This window comes from Lepisosteus platostomus, chromosome 3, assembly GCF_059453375.1.
Source record: "Lepisosteus platostomus isolate fLepPlt1 chromosome 3, fLepPlt1.hap1, whole genome shotgun sequence".
In the NCBI taxonomy this organism is placed as follows: domain Eukaryota; kingdom Metazoa; phylum Chordata; class Actinopteri; order Semionotiformes; family Lepisosteidae; genus Lepisosteus; species Lepisosteus platostomus.
The window spans coordinates 46,204,145-46,221,831 of NC_142613.1; the positions used below are offsets into that span (position 1 = coordinate 46,204,145).

Consider the following 17,687-nt stretch of genomic DNA (forward strand, 5'->3'; position numbering starts at 1 on the left):
TAAAACAATTGCTAATGTCTTATCCATCCATAAAAAATGTGATTAATTTGAATCAGGTAATTACAGAAAATAAGTTACATTCGTGGTTATTAAAATCAACTTTAGGTGATTAGAATTTAACTAGATAATCTGTATGTCAAAATGATTCTAAAGGATAGTAATTGGATTTAGAAAAGGTCTTACTTAACTACCTTGATAAGAGTAAGAGCAATATTAGATATGGAGTATATGATACAGGATATTTAGAATTTCAGAAGGTTTTTTATAAAGTTCTTCAAAACAGATTCATTTGCAATCTGCAGACAGTAGGCACTCAAGACGACATATGTTCTTGGATAAAGAATTCGTTAATGGACAGTAAACAGAAGGTACAGATAAGGAGTAAACAATCCTCATTTAGCTTGATCTTGAGCAAATGTGCAAAGAAGGGATGAAAACTGCTCTATGGGAGCATGCAATCCACTTACAGCAGTGATGGCTGTCAAAGATGCTTTCACAAGTATTGATTCAAGGGGTTTAATTTTCTATCCATTTTTTGCTGACATTTTACTTTTCACACAATGAAAATATGACCATTCAAATTTTAAATACAACTATTCACTTCAATAAAAATTCAATATCACATTTGTAGTCCAAAAAACTGTCATCCCTGGAGGAGGGAGAATACTAACATTTTTATCAGACGAAAATTCACTTCTGTTGCTTTTAAGGTTATGTAAACAATAATTATGGATAGACCAGTGGATCACCTGGTTATTAAGATTTTGGGGGATAGTCAAACTTTTAAGGAACTTAAAAAAGTAGGTATTGGTTAACTTACTTATTAGTATTCTTTTAACAAGCAATAAAAGTAATTAACACAGGAACAAGTAAAGGTTTATTCCATGCTGAAAAGAGAAGAAAAGAAACAACGTTTCAGTCAGTTGTGCAGCCTTCTTCAGATGTGACAGAGAGAGGAAAACTAGCAGTTGATAAAGCATGGGAGAACAGAAACCAGGAGTGGAGAGGAGGCAGGAGCAGGAGAGAAACGGAGTGGACACTCAGGTGGTGTGAAGTCCAGAGGGGTGAAGAGAGATGTGAAGTCAAAACCTGCAAATGAATAGAGAGGATTAGAAAGAAACGAGTCTGTTATTGAGAGAAGGGGGTAGATGTGATCATAGTTTCAAGATAATTTTGGTTTTGGTCTGCGATAGGAATTCAGAAACCCCTCTTTGAGAATGCAGATGGAGAGAACAGTGTGATCATGGCCGTTAGAGGTGAAATGGGAAACTATGGGCTTGGAGAGATATTTGATCCTCAGTTCCTCGAAACTCTCCCAGTCTCCTTCCTGTTTCACCAATGTAGATAGCTGGGTATTTTCTGCAAGAGATGCAGTAAATAAGGTTGCTGGAGGTATAAGATGGCATCTGAGTGACCCAGAATTGTCCAGAGAAGCCTTGAATGAGCATGATACTGGATATATACAGTATTTACAGGTGATGCAGCGAGTTCTGTTGCAAGGGAAAGTGCCGGTGTTGATGATTGCTGAGGGCGGTCAAGGGAGCTGGGAACAAGGTTACACAGATTAGGTGGTTGGCGATATGAGATGATGGGATGGTCAGAAAAAAGGGTACCAGTGGAGGGATCATCATTTAAGATGGGAAAGTACAGACATTGTATATTGTACACAATATAGAATTTTTAAGATTTTCAGAAGCCTTTTTTTCCTCAGAAAAGTTTGAATTGTTGCTTTAAATTATGAATTGTTTACTAGAAAACAGAATGCAGATAAAGAGTGAATGCTGAAATTGGAATGATATAGTTAACGGAGTACTGCAAGGATCAGTATTAGTAACACTGCTCTTCTTGATTTAAATTGATAATCTAGATTCTGGTATAGTAAGTAAACTTGTGAAATTCACAGATAAATACCAAAAGAGGAAACTGTGGAAGCTGCAAAGGAAATTTAAAAATGTAATGCAGACAACTGTTGGGGGTTACTGGTGATTAAAATATGAACAACAAATTTAAAGCAGAAAACACAGTTTGAACAGGCTTCTACTTTAAATGCTGTACATTGTATCCATCTTTAAGGCACTGTATAATGCTTACAGAAAGTCCACACCACCTTTCACCTTTTGCTGCCTTATACTTTGGAAAATGCATTTTTATCATATAATCCTACCCTAGAACATCCAAGAGAAAAAATATTCTTGATTAATTTGAAAGAAAATTAAAAATAAAAACTGAAATAGCTTGGTTTGATGTCCGCTTCCCTTGTAATAGCAATCCTGAATTAGCTCACTTTCGAACACCTAACACCTTCAAAATAACACACCAGGATAACTGGTCTCCACCTGTGTTAAGCTGTAGGGATTCATGAACAAAAGAGCTTTCAAAAGAACTCCTAGACAAAGTTGTAGACAAAGACACAGATCAGGGGATTGGTATAAAAAAAAATCAAAGGCTTTGAATATCCTTTGGAAGGAAGGGAGTATTAAAGAAAACTTGAAACGCATTAAGAATCTGTAGTTTTGTGGTCTGCTGAAACTAAAATGGAACTACAAGTATATAGCCTAAATGCAAAGCATTACACCTCTGATGCACAGTCATAGTGGTGGAAGTGTAGTGGAGCTAGTTCGGACATGGTGACGTCATCGCCCTCCTTGCCCGTAGCAGTGCCCTCAGCTGTCTGGGCTGAGGAAAGTCTCCTTTAGCTCATGCGGCTGGTTCTCTGTTGCATTATACTGGACACCCTGGTTCGCGCCCCAGGTGTTGCGGGACAAAATGGGTGGGGTGGCGCGGCGGAGGGCATGAGACCGCGTGGAACCAACGGTCACAGCAGCAGTATGTTCTGGGAATATTTATCATTGGCAGAAGCTGGAGTATGTGTCAGGATAGAAGTGAAAATGAAACTTCACTTTCAATGAAAAAATACAGAAAGGTCCTTGAGGAAAACGTTCTATTACCATGTATTATGTCAGGATGTTGGAGACTTACCCAATTATTTTAGTTTTGTATTTTTATATAACCTTTTCCCAATAAAAACATCTTCCCTTTAGACATCTGGAGTATGGTGTGTAGATAAGAAGAAAAAATACTTATTAAAATGTATGAAACTCTGAGCCACGGATACAGCAAAATGTGTAAAAAAGTTCAAGGGCATGTAGACTTTCTATAAGCACGGTATGGAAGCAATAAGAAGTCAACCATGATGTTATGATATAAATGAATAGAATTAAAATCATGACCTCATTTAAAATACAATTTAGGTCACTAAGAACCAGTTCAGAGAGAATGAAATACACTTTGACAGGACAAAAGAAGACTTAAAAGATCACCAGGTAAAGTGATTCAAATATTTAAAATCCTTAAAAGCATTAAGGGCAAATTTATCAATGGGCAAATGCATTTAAAACCGAGAACTCTACTTTATTGCACAAAGGATTGTGGGAACACGGATGATGCTGTCCACCAATATCCAGTCTTTCATGAAAAGGCCAGATGAGATACTGTACTTTTATCAATTACTGTAGCTACTGAGAAGAACAGGCTAACGAGACGTGCTGTACTTCCCCCATTTTTAATATAATTTGGCAGGGGTGACAGCCATATAGTTTTCCGTCCCCTGCAAAATCCAAACGCTAATGCGGTACGCCAGTGTCTAGGTCACAGTACAGGGTTGAAATTGCAGTGGAAGCAATACTGATTTTTGCTGTACATTGAAGTTATTCTTAACTTTTTCTATTTTATTTACATTTCCAGTTCCCAATTCACATGCATTGATGTATCTTAGATTGCTACACTTCTCTGGATAGGTATTCAAGTTATCTTTCTCATGTGTTGCTGCTAGTTATTTAAACATTCAGCAAAAGCAAAGACTTCTATAAAATGCTTGAACTGTGCTCACATAAAAGCTTGTTAAGAAACTCAGACAGAACTGAAAACTAAAAATGACTCAAGATCATTTGACGCTGCTGATGTGGAGTAATTCCATGTAAACTGACATGTCTCTTTTTGTCCACAAAGGAACTCAGAACCAGGAGAAAAGCGGCATCGTATAACCAGCTGTGCAATCGACATCAACTGTCCCCAGGACCTGGGCAACAAGGGCCTGTCCCGGCGGGCAACGGAGGAGTCTCGCTCGCTGTTCCACTGCTATATCAACGAGGTGGACAATGGGGACAGAGGGAAGCTGACCAGCAAGGCATCCAGCTTGGAGCACAGCGGCCATCAAACTCAGGGAACAATAGGAGGTGACAAGCTGGGGGAGGAGATGAACTCCTTGGCCCACTTTAATATCCCCAACTTTGTCAGCTCAGAGCACAGCTCCATGTTGGGCGATGACGACCTACTGCTCTGTGAACAGCCGATAAATATTGACGGGGAATCCAGACCCAACAGCTTGAACTAAATCATCAAATAAACTTGTAGACATCTAAGAGCAATGCCTGACCTGGTCCAGAGCGATATCTAACAGCGTGTAGGACCATGATGCCAAGGCATTAAACGTTTAAAATGCTCATGCACGTTTATGAGGCATCACCTCCTTATAAGAAGCAAAATAATACCATGATACAAATGTTGTCTATATATTTTACAAATTGTACAGTGGTCAGCACTCCTTGAATAACGATTCTACATAAGCAGTTTTGAGAGTAAGTTAGAGAAAAAACATTTTTTAGTTAGTATACTGTATATACTGGGCATTGGAAAAAAAACCCAGCTGCAACAAAGGCAAAATGTTACTACTAGGAAAGTGACAAAATATTGAAGCAGTTGACCTGACATTTTTTTTACATTATATCGATTCAAATGTCATCAAGAGAGCTGATGAACAGAGGGACTCCTGTGAAAGTCACAGGCTATTAGCATGAGACCACTGCAATATAAATTGTACATATGAGACAAATTCCACAGATAACATCTTGCAAATGGCTCTGTGGCTAAGGATCTGCTCCTGTGGCTGGTAGGTTGTCAGTTGGCTGGCAGAGGAATCCTACTCTGTTGGGCCCCTTAACCCCAGCTACTCCAGGGGTGCTGTATAAATGGCTGAACCTGTGCTCTGACCCCAAGCTTCTCTCTCCCTGCCTGTGTGTTTCATGGAGAGCAAGGTGGAGTATGTAAAAAGAAATTCCTTAATGAAAGAAATTTTATATGGCCAATAAAGTGATCTTATTTAATTCCTCTCGTTTAGCCTGAACAAACATGTACCAATTCACTAGTCTCTGATGCCACTTATAATGTTCAATGGGGTGCACGTCTGGCAAGTAGAGCACCCATAACACATAACATATCACCTATTACACAAGAAGCATGCGGATACAGTCCGTTATCCTGTTGGAAAGCTCTCAGGACAGGATGGGCAACTGGAAGTTGGGCGGAGTTTCCCATCAAATTTGGTGAGATGTTGTGACTCATGACCAACCAGATCCTGGCCTATCACTGACAGACCTAATGACGACTCAAGGATGTACTGTACAGTGTATGTGTTACAGATGTTACATTGTACGATTTGTGTTACATTCTGTTTTTCTTTCACGAGACCTGACACTCCAGAGATCACATTCCCTCATCACATTTGTCCAATCAACTCCCATCACAAATTACACCAAAACTATTTAAATCAACATTCAAAATTCACCTATTGTATTTTTCTAAAAGCATTCCTTTTAATGCTCAGTGCATATATATTTATTTATTCTAGGTTATATATAAATCCCACCAAAGAAGACAGATACATGTTCTACTTAAATGACAAAAATAACAGAATTTTCCCACCTCATATCCATACTTTCTGATGGCGCTGTATGTGGAGGTTCCCATGGGTGCAATAAATGTGACTTTTCTCTGGTCATATAGCTGTCAGTTTTTGTACAGCACTTGTGTGTAATGTCAGACCGTGATGTGAGACTGAAATGTTCCCCATGGACCGGGTTCTCATTAAATATACTGTATGAGCACCGAGAAACTCTAGGAGTTTTTTGTGATTTCCAAACTATACTGGCAACTTCCACAAAATTATCTTCAAGAATCATGGTTTGGTGAATTCCACAACAGATTAATATCAAGCATTGGCCAGATTTTAATTGAATGAAAAAGAACTGTATACACTTCCTGGAGGGTAGTGATAAATGAGATGGTTTTTTTTATTTCAGTGTTGTTTTCCCAGCAGTCAGAAAATCAAAATCACTTATGTATCCTGATGAAACCGAGCCAAGACAAAAGAAGGATCATTATGCGTGATGCAGTATCTGGATATGATAATGATACTAATATGTTGTCATACATTTATCATACACAAGCCAAATCAAATGTAAAAGATTGTGATGTTCACAAAATTCTTCATGCACTTCAATAATATTTCTATTGGTTTAAATGAATCCCAAAACTTGGCAAGCTCACTTTTTAATGGCCATCTTATTTTATTCACTTCAAGTCATCATAAGTTCATTCATTGGTTTTATCCAGCATATGGATGGTGAAGTGCATTCCAACACATAGTATTGTAGGTCAGAATCAAATCTACTCAAGTGTGAACTGGGACAATTTCAATAAATCAATTTATTTCAATTGTCTATTGTGGTCTACAAAAACAAAACGATAATGATATGTAGGTCTTCTGACAAACGCGTTCATATTTCTAAATTGCAGTAATCAAAATTAGAATAGGACAGAAAAAATATTAAAACTGATACTCCAGTAGAATGGGCAGCAAAATGAAAAATTGCAATATGATATACATCTACTGTATGTTTCAGTCCGCTGCTGCAATACCAAACAGAATTCATAATACTGTATGTGAATGTACAAAAACAGTTACATTTTGATCATTTCTATTATTTTTTCATAAATATTACAAAAATCTGCAATTATAGATTCAGTGATATAAAGCATTTGTCCTTCTGTAAGCGTTTGGACAATTATTGCTATTTTCCAAATAAAATGTGATACAAGATTAAGCTATTTCAGGTTTTTCTCTGTCTATAGAAATGTACTGTTTTTGTTTAATTACAAGGACAGAATAATAACGTTCAGCTATAAACTGTGCCTCTGCATTTATTATTTTGCTATTATGCTTTATAATAAGGTTTGCCATGGCAACCATGCTTGTTACTGCCTGTACTCCAAAGGTACAATTTCGCAACCTACAGATAAACAAGTGGGGTTTTAAGGACAGAATTTAAAACTCTGAAAGTACACATACAGATTTTTTAAATTAAACACTTTCTGAAGTAACCATTCCATATCCATTTCATTCTAAAATGAAATGCAACCAACATTCTCTTAACAAAACGATTAGGTGACATTAGAGGGATTTTAGTTCGGCAAAATAGAGTCAATGAGTTTAATTCCCAAAGTGTTATTTCTGACTGTAGACCTGTGGCCCAGCTGATCTCAGAGCAGCTTTGGTACTTAAACAGCTCTTGGTCAATGGAAAGATGATAAAGACTTTGGTTCAAAGGCAGGATTCCTTTTTAAACCCCACTCCATGTACTTTAGCAACACTACAAAACCAACTGCCACCTAGAGTGTTAATTTTGTCATTTTCAATTTTGGTCAGATTGACAGAACAAAGATACTGCCCCCTCCCACACATTCACACTCTTAATCTTCTCCCAGGGAGCCTAGAACAAATCCTGTTCTCAAATACAATTACAGGTAAGGTTATGGAATACACAACATTATATACACAGTAAGAATTCTTTGAATAAGCAACAGTTCTAATGGACATAACAGTACACAGTACAGTGTATTAACATTTTTAGAAGGCTTCTGAATCATGAATTTCCACACAAAAGGGTTACTTCTTTAACTGAAGGCCATAATCATTCAAGGAAATGTCTTTGGATTGAGAACTGAAAAAGTGATAGAAAACAGATATTTAAGAGTAGAATGTAAAAGACAGCTGTAAAAGATAAAGGAGTGTCCTATAATGGTAGTCCAGAAGAACTTTAAATTTTTAGTGTTGAGCAGAGCAGAGTATGAGGTACCCGGATATATTCAAAATCCTGCAAGGCAGTTATATTGACAACTCAATGGATTACTTCAGAATCAAGTCAATGTATTCAAATGGCCACAGATATTGCTTTTCAAAATAATATTCTGTGCCATGTAAACTGTATATTAGAAATACAAAAAGGATAACTCTGACTCTGAATATCGGGGATGGGATACCCATCTAATTTCTGGAATACTACAGGAATTCTAAGTCAAATTACTTCCTTTTAACAATTCCTTCAAAAAATCCAAATATTAAGCTTAGCCCACAAAAGTGCAACAAGACAACAGGTTCCAAAATGTACCAGTTTCATCATTAGACCAAATTACCCACGATCATAACAAAGCCAGTTCTGTAAAGGAGTTTAAGAGAATTTCAAGCTGTAAAACAATGACTGGAAAAGTTGTGAATGTGCAATTTTGTTAAAAGGGACAGTAATACTGTATACAATGGGATTTGAAAGAAATGTAGACCATAAGAAAAGAAGTGTTCTAACAAAAGAAACTACTTCTGAAAACCACAGAGTGAACAAAAGTGGGTTTGTGTTTCCTAAAGGGCATATTCTGTTTTTCTGTAAACACAGAATACTGGGAAATGTACTGTACTTTATCAACATAAGTGAGAAATTCATATGCACATAAAGCATAGAGCAGGTAGTTCTTGATTTACACAGGGCAGATGTATCCCTGAAAAGCACAGCAGAAATTTAAAAAACAATTTCACATAAGAATCCACACAACTTGGGTGGTGAGCTTTCCCAGCCAGAGTGTTGAACAGCCAAATAAAAAAATAATCACACATATTTAATCATTAAGATATTTATATAAGACGCAACAAATAAAGTCATTTTAAAATTACGTTAGCTAATGTTTATCAGTGGGTTGAACGGTGTTGTGTGTTAAATAATGTTTAAAATGCAGTTGTGTGAACATACAGTAGATACACTTTGACCATGCATCCATCTCCAGTCCTTTTAAATGTTTAAAGTAACATAATATTACATTATGTTACTGTATTTCCTTATTCAGGTTTCTGAACCATTATTTTGGACCTTTGCTTTATTTATTGAATGATAAGGTTGTGGATTTGTTGTTTTACTTGACTTTAGAGTAACAATGGAACAAGTAGGTTTACTCCAGGTTAGTAAAGGTTAAATCCACATGAGCCCTACAAGCAACTCTATTCGTTGCATCGTATATCGTCTTGAACACTCCATCAAGTCCCGTGTCGCTGGCCATGGCAAAAAACTGAGAATTCCTAAATGTATACTAACTACAGACGCACAACATAAAAGTGCATAAATCAAGAACAACCCGTATCCAGATTATTTATTCTAACTTCTAATTTGCCAAATTAAATTTTAAAATGGATTCAATTTTCAAATAACCGTAACATGTAAAGGTAGCACTTGAGAAATGAACAAGAGGACACAAATGAAAATCATGGGGAAGGGCACATAAATCAAAGAACGTATACAAAGGGTTCTTTCTAGAAAACACTGGACTGCTAATACAGGACAGCTGAGTCAAATCATCTGTCATTTGTTCAAATGGCACACACAGATGGACTAACAGAATCTAGAAACCAGAAAAAAAATAAATGCAAAGGGATTTAATTGAAGAATTCAGAATGCAGGTGGAATAGAACCCTGCCTAAAATAACACAGGCATGAGATCTGCTCTCCCTCCCCTATCCCAACACAAGAAAGCATCTGTTAAGCGGGGACACAATGTTCTAACCTTCCCAATAATACATATCACTGCAGCACACTTCTTCAATAAAACACATCCAAGTACATGCACAATTATGGTCCTCCTTAGCAGCAGACAGATAGGTCTTCCCCATTAGAGGAGTGTGTGACCAAACCTGAACATTTCAGTGGCAGAAAAGGAATTCAGAATTGAGAGTTTTTCCTTTGCTGTTTGTTACCTGCACTTAAGACTGAAGTGAAGGATTGAAAATCTTGGCATTTTGGACAACAAAATGGCCTTACGGGCCCTACGGTTTCAAAGCTAAAATGAAAAGAGATCTCTAGGGGAAGGTGAACTTTATACATCTGAAAAGGAACCCGTTGGAGAACTAAACAAAACAAGAAAAGAACATTAAGAATATGAAGCTGTTTGAGCCTATTTTGATGGATAATTTATGCTATTTCAATAAAACACTATACAAAATACTTTAAAAAAAAACATTGATTGCGTGCAATAAATTACGCCACAGTCCTTGGCTGTTCTTGCTATCATGTCGTCCAGTCCAGCCTGGTCACGCGTTGCGTGGCTGTGTGGGGAGCAGGGATGACAACCCCTTGCCTCTGCAGTTCCCGCAGCACGTCCAGTATCGAGTCCAGCTCCACTCTGAACGCCTCCAGCTCCCCAGTCTTCTGCTGTGCAAGCCTCTTCCACTTGGACACTTCTTGCTGCTGCTCCTCATGAACAACGCGCCGGGTCTGCTCAATAATCTGAAAGTGAGCACGGGAAACACTACTGAGCGGGACTCCACCGCAACCTTGAGCCAAGTCCTGAAGGCTACTTTCTTAACTCCAATCATAAAAAGCATCCCTTCCATTTGTTTGGTGCTTTTCATCTTAAGGTGCTTTGCGTATAGGAGGGGCCTCACTATATCAAGCCGCTGAAGCCTCAAACCTACAGTAATTGGTGACATGGATACACATCTCTGTGCCAGCAGCTACACTACAGAGCAGATTAGGTGGAGAAGTGAGAAATTACTCAGGTTTAGGAGGTTTAGCTACGGATGAATTCATGCAGGACACCAGGGCTAACACCCTTACTGTTATGAACAGTGCTGTGTAATATGTTTAATGGTAAAGCAGTGAGGACCTCCTTTAAATGTGTTTTATCTGAAAGATTGGAGCACTGAATAGGCACAAGCCTTGCCTGGCTTCAGAGATCTGACGATATCACGCTAATACCATAATGCAGCTGCCTAACAATCAACTCTGAATGGAATTCAAAAAGATAATATAAAGATAACATCTTAAGAGGTAAGCAGCACTGTCATTAATTTTTAGAATAGGAATGTAGTACATTCATCCAATCCATATTTGGCTAAATTGCGATTGTTCCCAAATATTATACCAATAAATATCTTCTCCATATCACAACCGCCTTAAACAGCTGCCCTGTTCAATCACACATTTTAGTCTCATACAATCCCAGTGTAACCTTTATTAGTCTTATCAACGGCTTTTGTTACCTGTTGGAGTTCCTGTTCTCTCTGCAAATGCCTTATTTCCATATTCTTAATTTTTCTTTCTAGTGCGGAGAAATGTTTCAGTTCAGGTGTGTGAGCCTCTTTTGCTTCTCGGAGTTCTTCCAAAAGCTTTGCCATCTACAACATAAGATGAATAAATAACTGCAGGCATTTCTGAAATTGGTTATGATGCAAAAAAATCCATTGTTTTATGCAAACCTTAAAATGCAGAGTCATAAAAAAATTGCTCCTTGTTCTTTGTAGACATTTAATTTGAATACTGCTTTCTTATGTTTTACTGAACCTTCCAACTGCACAAGAAGAAGATCATTTTTTAAAACATTATCAGGTACCTGGGTTTGCAGAGTTTCTTCACGGACATGTAGAACAGTAAGAGCCTCTTTGGTTTTCTGTAACTCACTAACTTGATCACGTAAATGTCTGATCATTATCTGCATAAAAAGAATTATAAAAGATCAATTTATGGCATATTAGAAAGCATCTGTAGCCACAGTGCTCTGCAGAGAACAAATATCAGTAAATCATTACCAATATTGTCTGATGACCAATTAAAACAATAAGGCAATGCATAAACCTCCTACCTCCTGTGTAGAAACCTTGTTTGAGAGTTCAGCAACTTTAGAAGAAGAATGTTCCAAAGCATGATGAGTGACAAGGTGCTCACGCTCTTTCTGGTGTTCAGCTTTTAATGAAGAAACATATTCCGCAGTCTCCTCTTGAGTCCTGTGCAAAATAACCAAGACAAACTAAATTAACTTACAACAGAGCTTATTAATAAAAGCTATATTTGGTATATAAACTGAACACAGCTTAAAAAAAGAGTCCTATTTAAATAAAATGTCAAAATTGATTACAAAACCAGGTCCTGGACTTGGTATTAAAATAGTGTCGTTAATTACAGCATCACAGTTTTAACATAAATGTTATTTATGTCTCTGACCTTATAAAGTCAGAGAGGGAACCTTATTCTGTGACAGAACAATGTAGCAGTTTCTGAGAAAAGTGTTCTTGGCATTTGCAGTTGTCACTTTGTGCATTAGGAATATTGCGCTACTGCTGAAGGCGCCCAGACAAATGCATGCATGACAAAAAAGCTAAATATCAAATGCATGCAAATATTTTTAAAGAAAGAATAAACTAAAAAAATCATTACAGAATAATAAACATCAGTCAATAATTAAATCATGTCTAAATAAAATGCTATTTAATGTTTTCAAAATTGCCCAATTTCAAAATATTCAAAGTGTTGTCTTATGGCCAACCATTGCAGTCTCTTAATTAAATCTGCACAGCATACTCCTTTCTGAATTAAATGATTTTTGCAAAAGGGATATCCATCACACAAAATCTGCTATTTCCACTTTTGAAATTGAGCCTTTTTGTGACTGCAGATGCCAGGCTTCGAACATTTTTCTACAGTTTCAGATACGCAGCTACCTTTGAACAAAATATTCCCACCAACAATAATTGGAAACTGTATTTACATGTCTAGTCTCTGCATTTTTATCCTGCACACTTGTTTCAGGTAACCTTGATTGACTCATGTTTACAGGCTGTCACCCTTATAAGATACCCCAATATACTGTATGTTGTTTCCAATGTAACTTCTTTGATTAATTGAGGAGCTTACCACCATGCAATACGGTGATCTAACCAATGTATTAAGGTTTGATCAATAACTTTAAACACGTCATTCTGTATGGACCAAAATCCATCTTGAATGCCCTTTATGGTTTTAACTAGATCACAATTGGAAAGGAGTTAGTGACACTTTTCTATTTATTGTTGGTTATTTTGTATGGGTTATAGGTACTTTTAATGTGTATGCTGAAACTGTACAATAAGCACATTTCTATAAAGTTGCCACTTCATAAAAATTGATCAAGAAACCCTGGATAAAGTCTGGAAAAACAACAACAACACAGATGAGTTATGATATTTTCAGTCTCAATAAAACAGTAGTCAAACTCGGTATATACTGTACTGTATGTATGATATTCTTCATTCATATTACAGTTGAGAATAATTTAGAATAATTCAGGATGCACTGAAGGTGACAGTAGTGTCAGTATTACGTTGTTGTTGAGGTTGGTGTTAAAACAACTTCAAAATATGGTTTGGCTTGTGGCTGGGTAGGAAAAGGGGTAAAAATTGCCATTTAGCCTCAAACTCCATGCTATTTCAGTGAACAAAAAGAGTGGTACAGTCACATGGTTTAAATTACAGTGAATTTATATTACCTAATGACTGAACAACAATATTTATTGACAATCATTAATTGTACATTAATTTCAATGCAGTGAAAAACTTAAACATATGTAAAGTGAAGTTGAATGTACATTGCTTTTTTTCCCCATTTTGAGCCGATAATAATTGTTCCTATATCTATGCTCCTTCAAAAGGAGAATATTGCTAGTCATCTTCTGAAACTGAGTTGTTAATCTATTCATTCGAAATGCCGGTTACATAATAACATTACAGCCCTACCATCAACCTTTCCTTTTACCCTAGCATGACTCAACAGTGGCCAGATGAGTATTCCAGTCCTGATTTTACCTCTCTTCCAGCAGGACACAGACATTTCAATGGCACCCACTAGATTTATAGGGTGGTAAGAAGCACAGCCTGAAATAAAACTACAATCTCACTGCTGCAGCTTGACAGGTTCTCGCAGAAAAAACAAAGACAAAATTCCCAGTTCGACGATTTTCTACATTTAAATTAGCTAGGTCCTTCAGCAACCACTGAGCTCAAATTAACAGAAAAAGCAGTTTAATTTTTTAAAAGCTAACTCTTAACCAAGCGATTCTAGCAAAAGCTCTTATAAAGGGAAGTGTGCTTAATCTCTAATGGCACTTGAAAAAGGAATTCAATTTAGTTAATATATCAGTAAGAGGTTTTTTTAAAGTGCTCTTTAACATCAGAACAGGCTGCTGTTAGGCTCATATTAGGGCAAATTTCTCAATTTGATAGTTAATAAGAGGGAATAAAAATGTCAATCTTTTTATACCCAAGCACTATGAAAGGTAAGTTCCCATATTTACTTTAATGCCCAGATCCCCAAAACGTAAAAGCAGTCACAGAAATACAGTTGTTAATTATTTCTTTTTAAAATTTATTACCAAAAATCAATACTGTTGTTGTTGCAACAAAGAATTCTGAGTTTCTTCCAAACATTCAATTGTCTTCTTGTCTATACGGGAAATACAGGCCGCTACCGAGTACAGTTTACTGTATTTACCTTCGGGCCTCACACTCAGCCTGTGCAACCGCTGCCTGCAGTTTCACTCTCTGCTGATCCATGTCTAATGCAAGCCTTTCCACTTCCCGCTCCAGCCTCTCATTGTCCTGAAGGACTTCTGAGATATGCGAGCCAGCAAAGGCATGGGGCTGGTAGTCCTTCTCATCCCAAGTGGCAGGAAAACCCTCAACTGCCCCAGTACTGTTCCTATCAGCCCCGGGGACGGACTTGTTCTTGTTCCTTTGGGAAGAGTGCAGCTTGCTTGGACACACTTTTCCATCTCCTGTCTGTCTGGACAGCAGGGACCGTCTTTCCTTTTGAAGCTTCTCTACCGTTCTCGAAAGTTCTTGTATTGTTTTATTCTTGGCAGCCACTTCTTGATTGAGCTTGTCCAACCTGATTTTATATGTCCCTTCTACTTGCTTTTCAGGTCTCTGGGGACTTTTCCTACAGTTTTCAGCCACTTTCTGCTTGGTTGGTAAAAGCTGGTTTTGCAAGGTTTCAATTTCTCTTTGGAGAGCATCTTCTTTGGCTTGATAAGCCTCTCTTAATTGTTTCAATTCCTCTCCCAAAGCCCCTGCTTCGGCAGCCCATTGATCAGACTCCTCTCTTTCAGGAATGAGTTTATGGGACAGCAGCTGCTCCAGCTCAGAAATCCTCTGCTCATACTGGATCTAAACAATAATGACAGTTGACAATCTTTATATTACAGTAATTAGCAATGTAGAATAAAGTGTATCAAGGCACATCGGAACATATACAAGTCCTGATTAATCTTAAACAAAATTACTTGAGAATTGGCACAGGAAAAACTATAAATGTAACTTGCATCAATAATGTCTTAAATAATACAATGGAAGACACAAATGCAGTCACAGCATGCATTACAGCCTTCAGAGCAACATACAGTAGATCGCTTTTTAATTAATCCTGTAACATAAATGTCTATTATTTTAATGCCTTTCATAAGTTTATAGTCTATCATGGCACATACAGTACATCTTCATTCTCATTCTGAACGGACCAATAAATCACATTAAAAAATAATTTGTAACACTTAAAACAATTATGCTGAGAAGACATATACTCAATAAAGGAGTATATTAAACTGCAATTAAGAGGTACAAAAAACATTCCTTAATACATTTCAAATTGTAATGCTCAACAGAACCTGAATACGTTTTATGTCACTTTCAAATATTATTGTATTTTTTGTAAGTGTGATATTGTCTAATACAGCCATAACACCCGTACAGAATTACCCAAAGTTAACTACTATTCTGTTAATTACATTTCAGAACAAAAATAACAATTTTTCAGTTTCAGTACAAAATGTGAATATCAACTGGAATATATAGAGTACGACGAATAATTATGAAACTGCCTTACATAATACACTAAAAACCAATAATCTTGCCAGTAAAAAACACTTAAATGCAAAATTAACCAAATAAGTAATCTGTATAAACCCTGCTTCATTCCCCCTGTACGTCTGGAATCCAGTGTTGGAAAAGATAAACTTAAATTAGTCAGGACAACTCATGGCAGATACAGCTTACATTTAAGGTTAAAAACTCATCTGTAGGTTTTACCCTGTTTAGTGAATGTTTTCTAGATTAAAACATGAACAGGATGATGGATGTGTGTTCTATAAGGCTGAAAAAGAGCACATTTATTTGTTACGTAGATATACAAAGTTTTGGATAAACTTTTATGCATTTAAAGGTGAATGTTGGATGCAAGGAGTTTGATATTATGTTATATGCCTTTGCAAGATAAAAAAAGGAAAAATATTCATTTGTAATCAATCTGTTAGTAACAAAAAGGTTTAATACACTGCCTCCTTCAATGCTTATAAGGTGGAAAGGCAGTGTTGCTAAACTTCTATTAAAAACTCAAAAAATAAGTAAAAAAACAATTCAATTATTTAAACATGTCAAATAAATGTGTTCAGATTTGTAATTATTTCTGGCACCATATTGGTTTGTGTTTTCCTTTCAATTACCTTTTTTCTTTTCCTTTGTATTATTTGATGTTCACTGAAACTGAAAAGAAAAGTAATCAACTTCCTCGTTTAGGTACAGACAGTGATACCACTGTAGTTTTAAATTCCCATTGCTTCTGGGGAGGAAATCTCCCATACAATATTGTGCATGTATTGTAGGATGAGATATCTAAAAAGACTCAAGGACACCAGTGTATGGAGAACATAACTGAATTCTCACAGCAGGCCGAAGGGGGCACTGAGGAACTTAAAAGCTCCTCAGCTCTCTATTCACCTATGGCCCTAGTGGGGCCCTGGAGTTACCATGGTAACATCCACTTCTGCTTCTGGAATAGAAGGACAGAACATTCCAGTTCCAAGGCCACCCACTCCATCTCCAGGGTCAGCTCCCTGCCGAATGGCAGGTGAGCAAGGGGCAACCGAATCAATACATTCCATTCCCACTTTCTTCTAATTCAAGAATTATTTCTGGAACTGTACATCTCATCTTGTTACACCCCTACTACCCCTTTTTCATACTGACATGCTAACACTTGTTTTCCTAAATAAATTATTTATGGCCCAAAAACAGGCCGCACTTCAGAAATCCAGCATTGAAAAGGAACTTTGGAAAAAGCAGCAATTTCCTCAGTACCTTTATTTTATGATATTGCTGCTCCATGGCTCGGAGACTCCTCTTGGCTTCTTCGTCTTTGCCTTGCAGTTCAGCCTCCAGCCTCTGCACTCTTTTCTCCAGGAAGGTCACGGTTTCAGGCTTTGCTGCTGCTCCACCTTCTCCTGCTGAGGCCGCTGCATAAATGAGTGCAGGTAGAGAGTTTGGATGTCTTCTCCTGATAATCTCCTCCATTTCCTTCACCTGTGAGAAATGGAATCAGAAACGACACTTTCATTCCAATTTCCCTCACACATGTGCACACAATATGCAAATGAAATTTGTCTTTGTAAAACTGTAGAAACTAGCAGATACATTAAATAACTTTTAGAACTTCATGTGTATCGTATCTACATTTGAGCACAATTTACAATCACAATTCCATGTTGTTTAAACAAATTGGAAAATTTAATGTACAAACACAAATACTGACAGTCTTAAGAACATAAGAATGGTTAGAATCCAGAGGTGGCTTTTTGGTTCATCTATCCCCTGTGGTACAGTTGTTAGTATCTAACCGATTCAATTATCCCATCCAGTATAGTCTCCAAAATCATGTCTGAATAGCTTGTTCCAG

The 17,687-nt window shown here is 37.0% G+C and overlaps 2 protein-coding genes across 7 annotated transcripts in view; one reads left to right on the forward strand and one right to left on the reverse strand.

Moving 5' to 3' along the window:
* mrap2a (melanocortin 2 receptor accessory protein 2a) overlaps positions 1-5,950 on the forward strand; it is a 31,450-nt gene extending 25,500 nt beyond the window's left edge. The window contains exon 5 of one of the 2 annotated variants that reach the window (XM_088625738.1): positions 4,009-4,423. In XM_088625738.1, coding sequence (XP_088481864.1) covers positions 4,009-4,239 — 231 coding nt within the window. In that variant the 3' untranslated portion in view covers positions 4,240-4,423. Of the gene's footprint in view, positions 1-4,008 lie in introns of both variants that reach the window. The other variant, XM_088625737.1, reaches the window with a different exon arrangement.
* A 430-nt stretch (positions 5,951-6,380) lies between these two features.
* cep162 (centrosomal protein 162) overlaps positions 6,381-17,687 on the reverse strand; it is a 52,779-nt gene continuing 41,472 nt past the window's right edge. For all 5 annotated transcript variants that reach the window (XM_088625734.1, XM_088625730.1, XM_088625732.1 and 2 more), the window contains 6 exons: positions 17,093-17,314; positions 14,454-15,127; positions 11,794-11,935; positions 11,545-11,643; positions 11,195-11,329; positions 6,381-10,439 (listed from right to left, as the gene is read on the reverse strand). In XM_088625734.1, the coding sequence (XP_088481860.1) occupies positions 10,221-10,439; positions 11,195-11,329; positions 11,545-11,643; positions 11,794-11,935; positions 14,454-15,127; positions 17,093-17,314 (1,491 nt within the window). In that variant the 3' untranslated portion in view covers positions 6,381-10,220. The remainder of the gene's footprint in view (positions 10,440-11,194; positions 11,330-11,544; positions 11,644-11,793; positions 11,936-14,453; positions 15,128-17,092; positions 17,315-17,687) is intronic.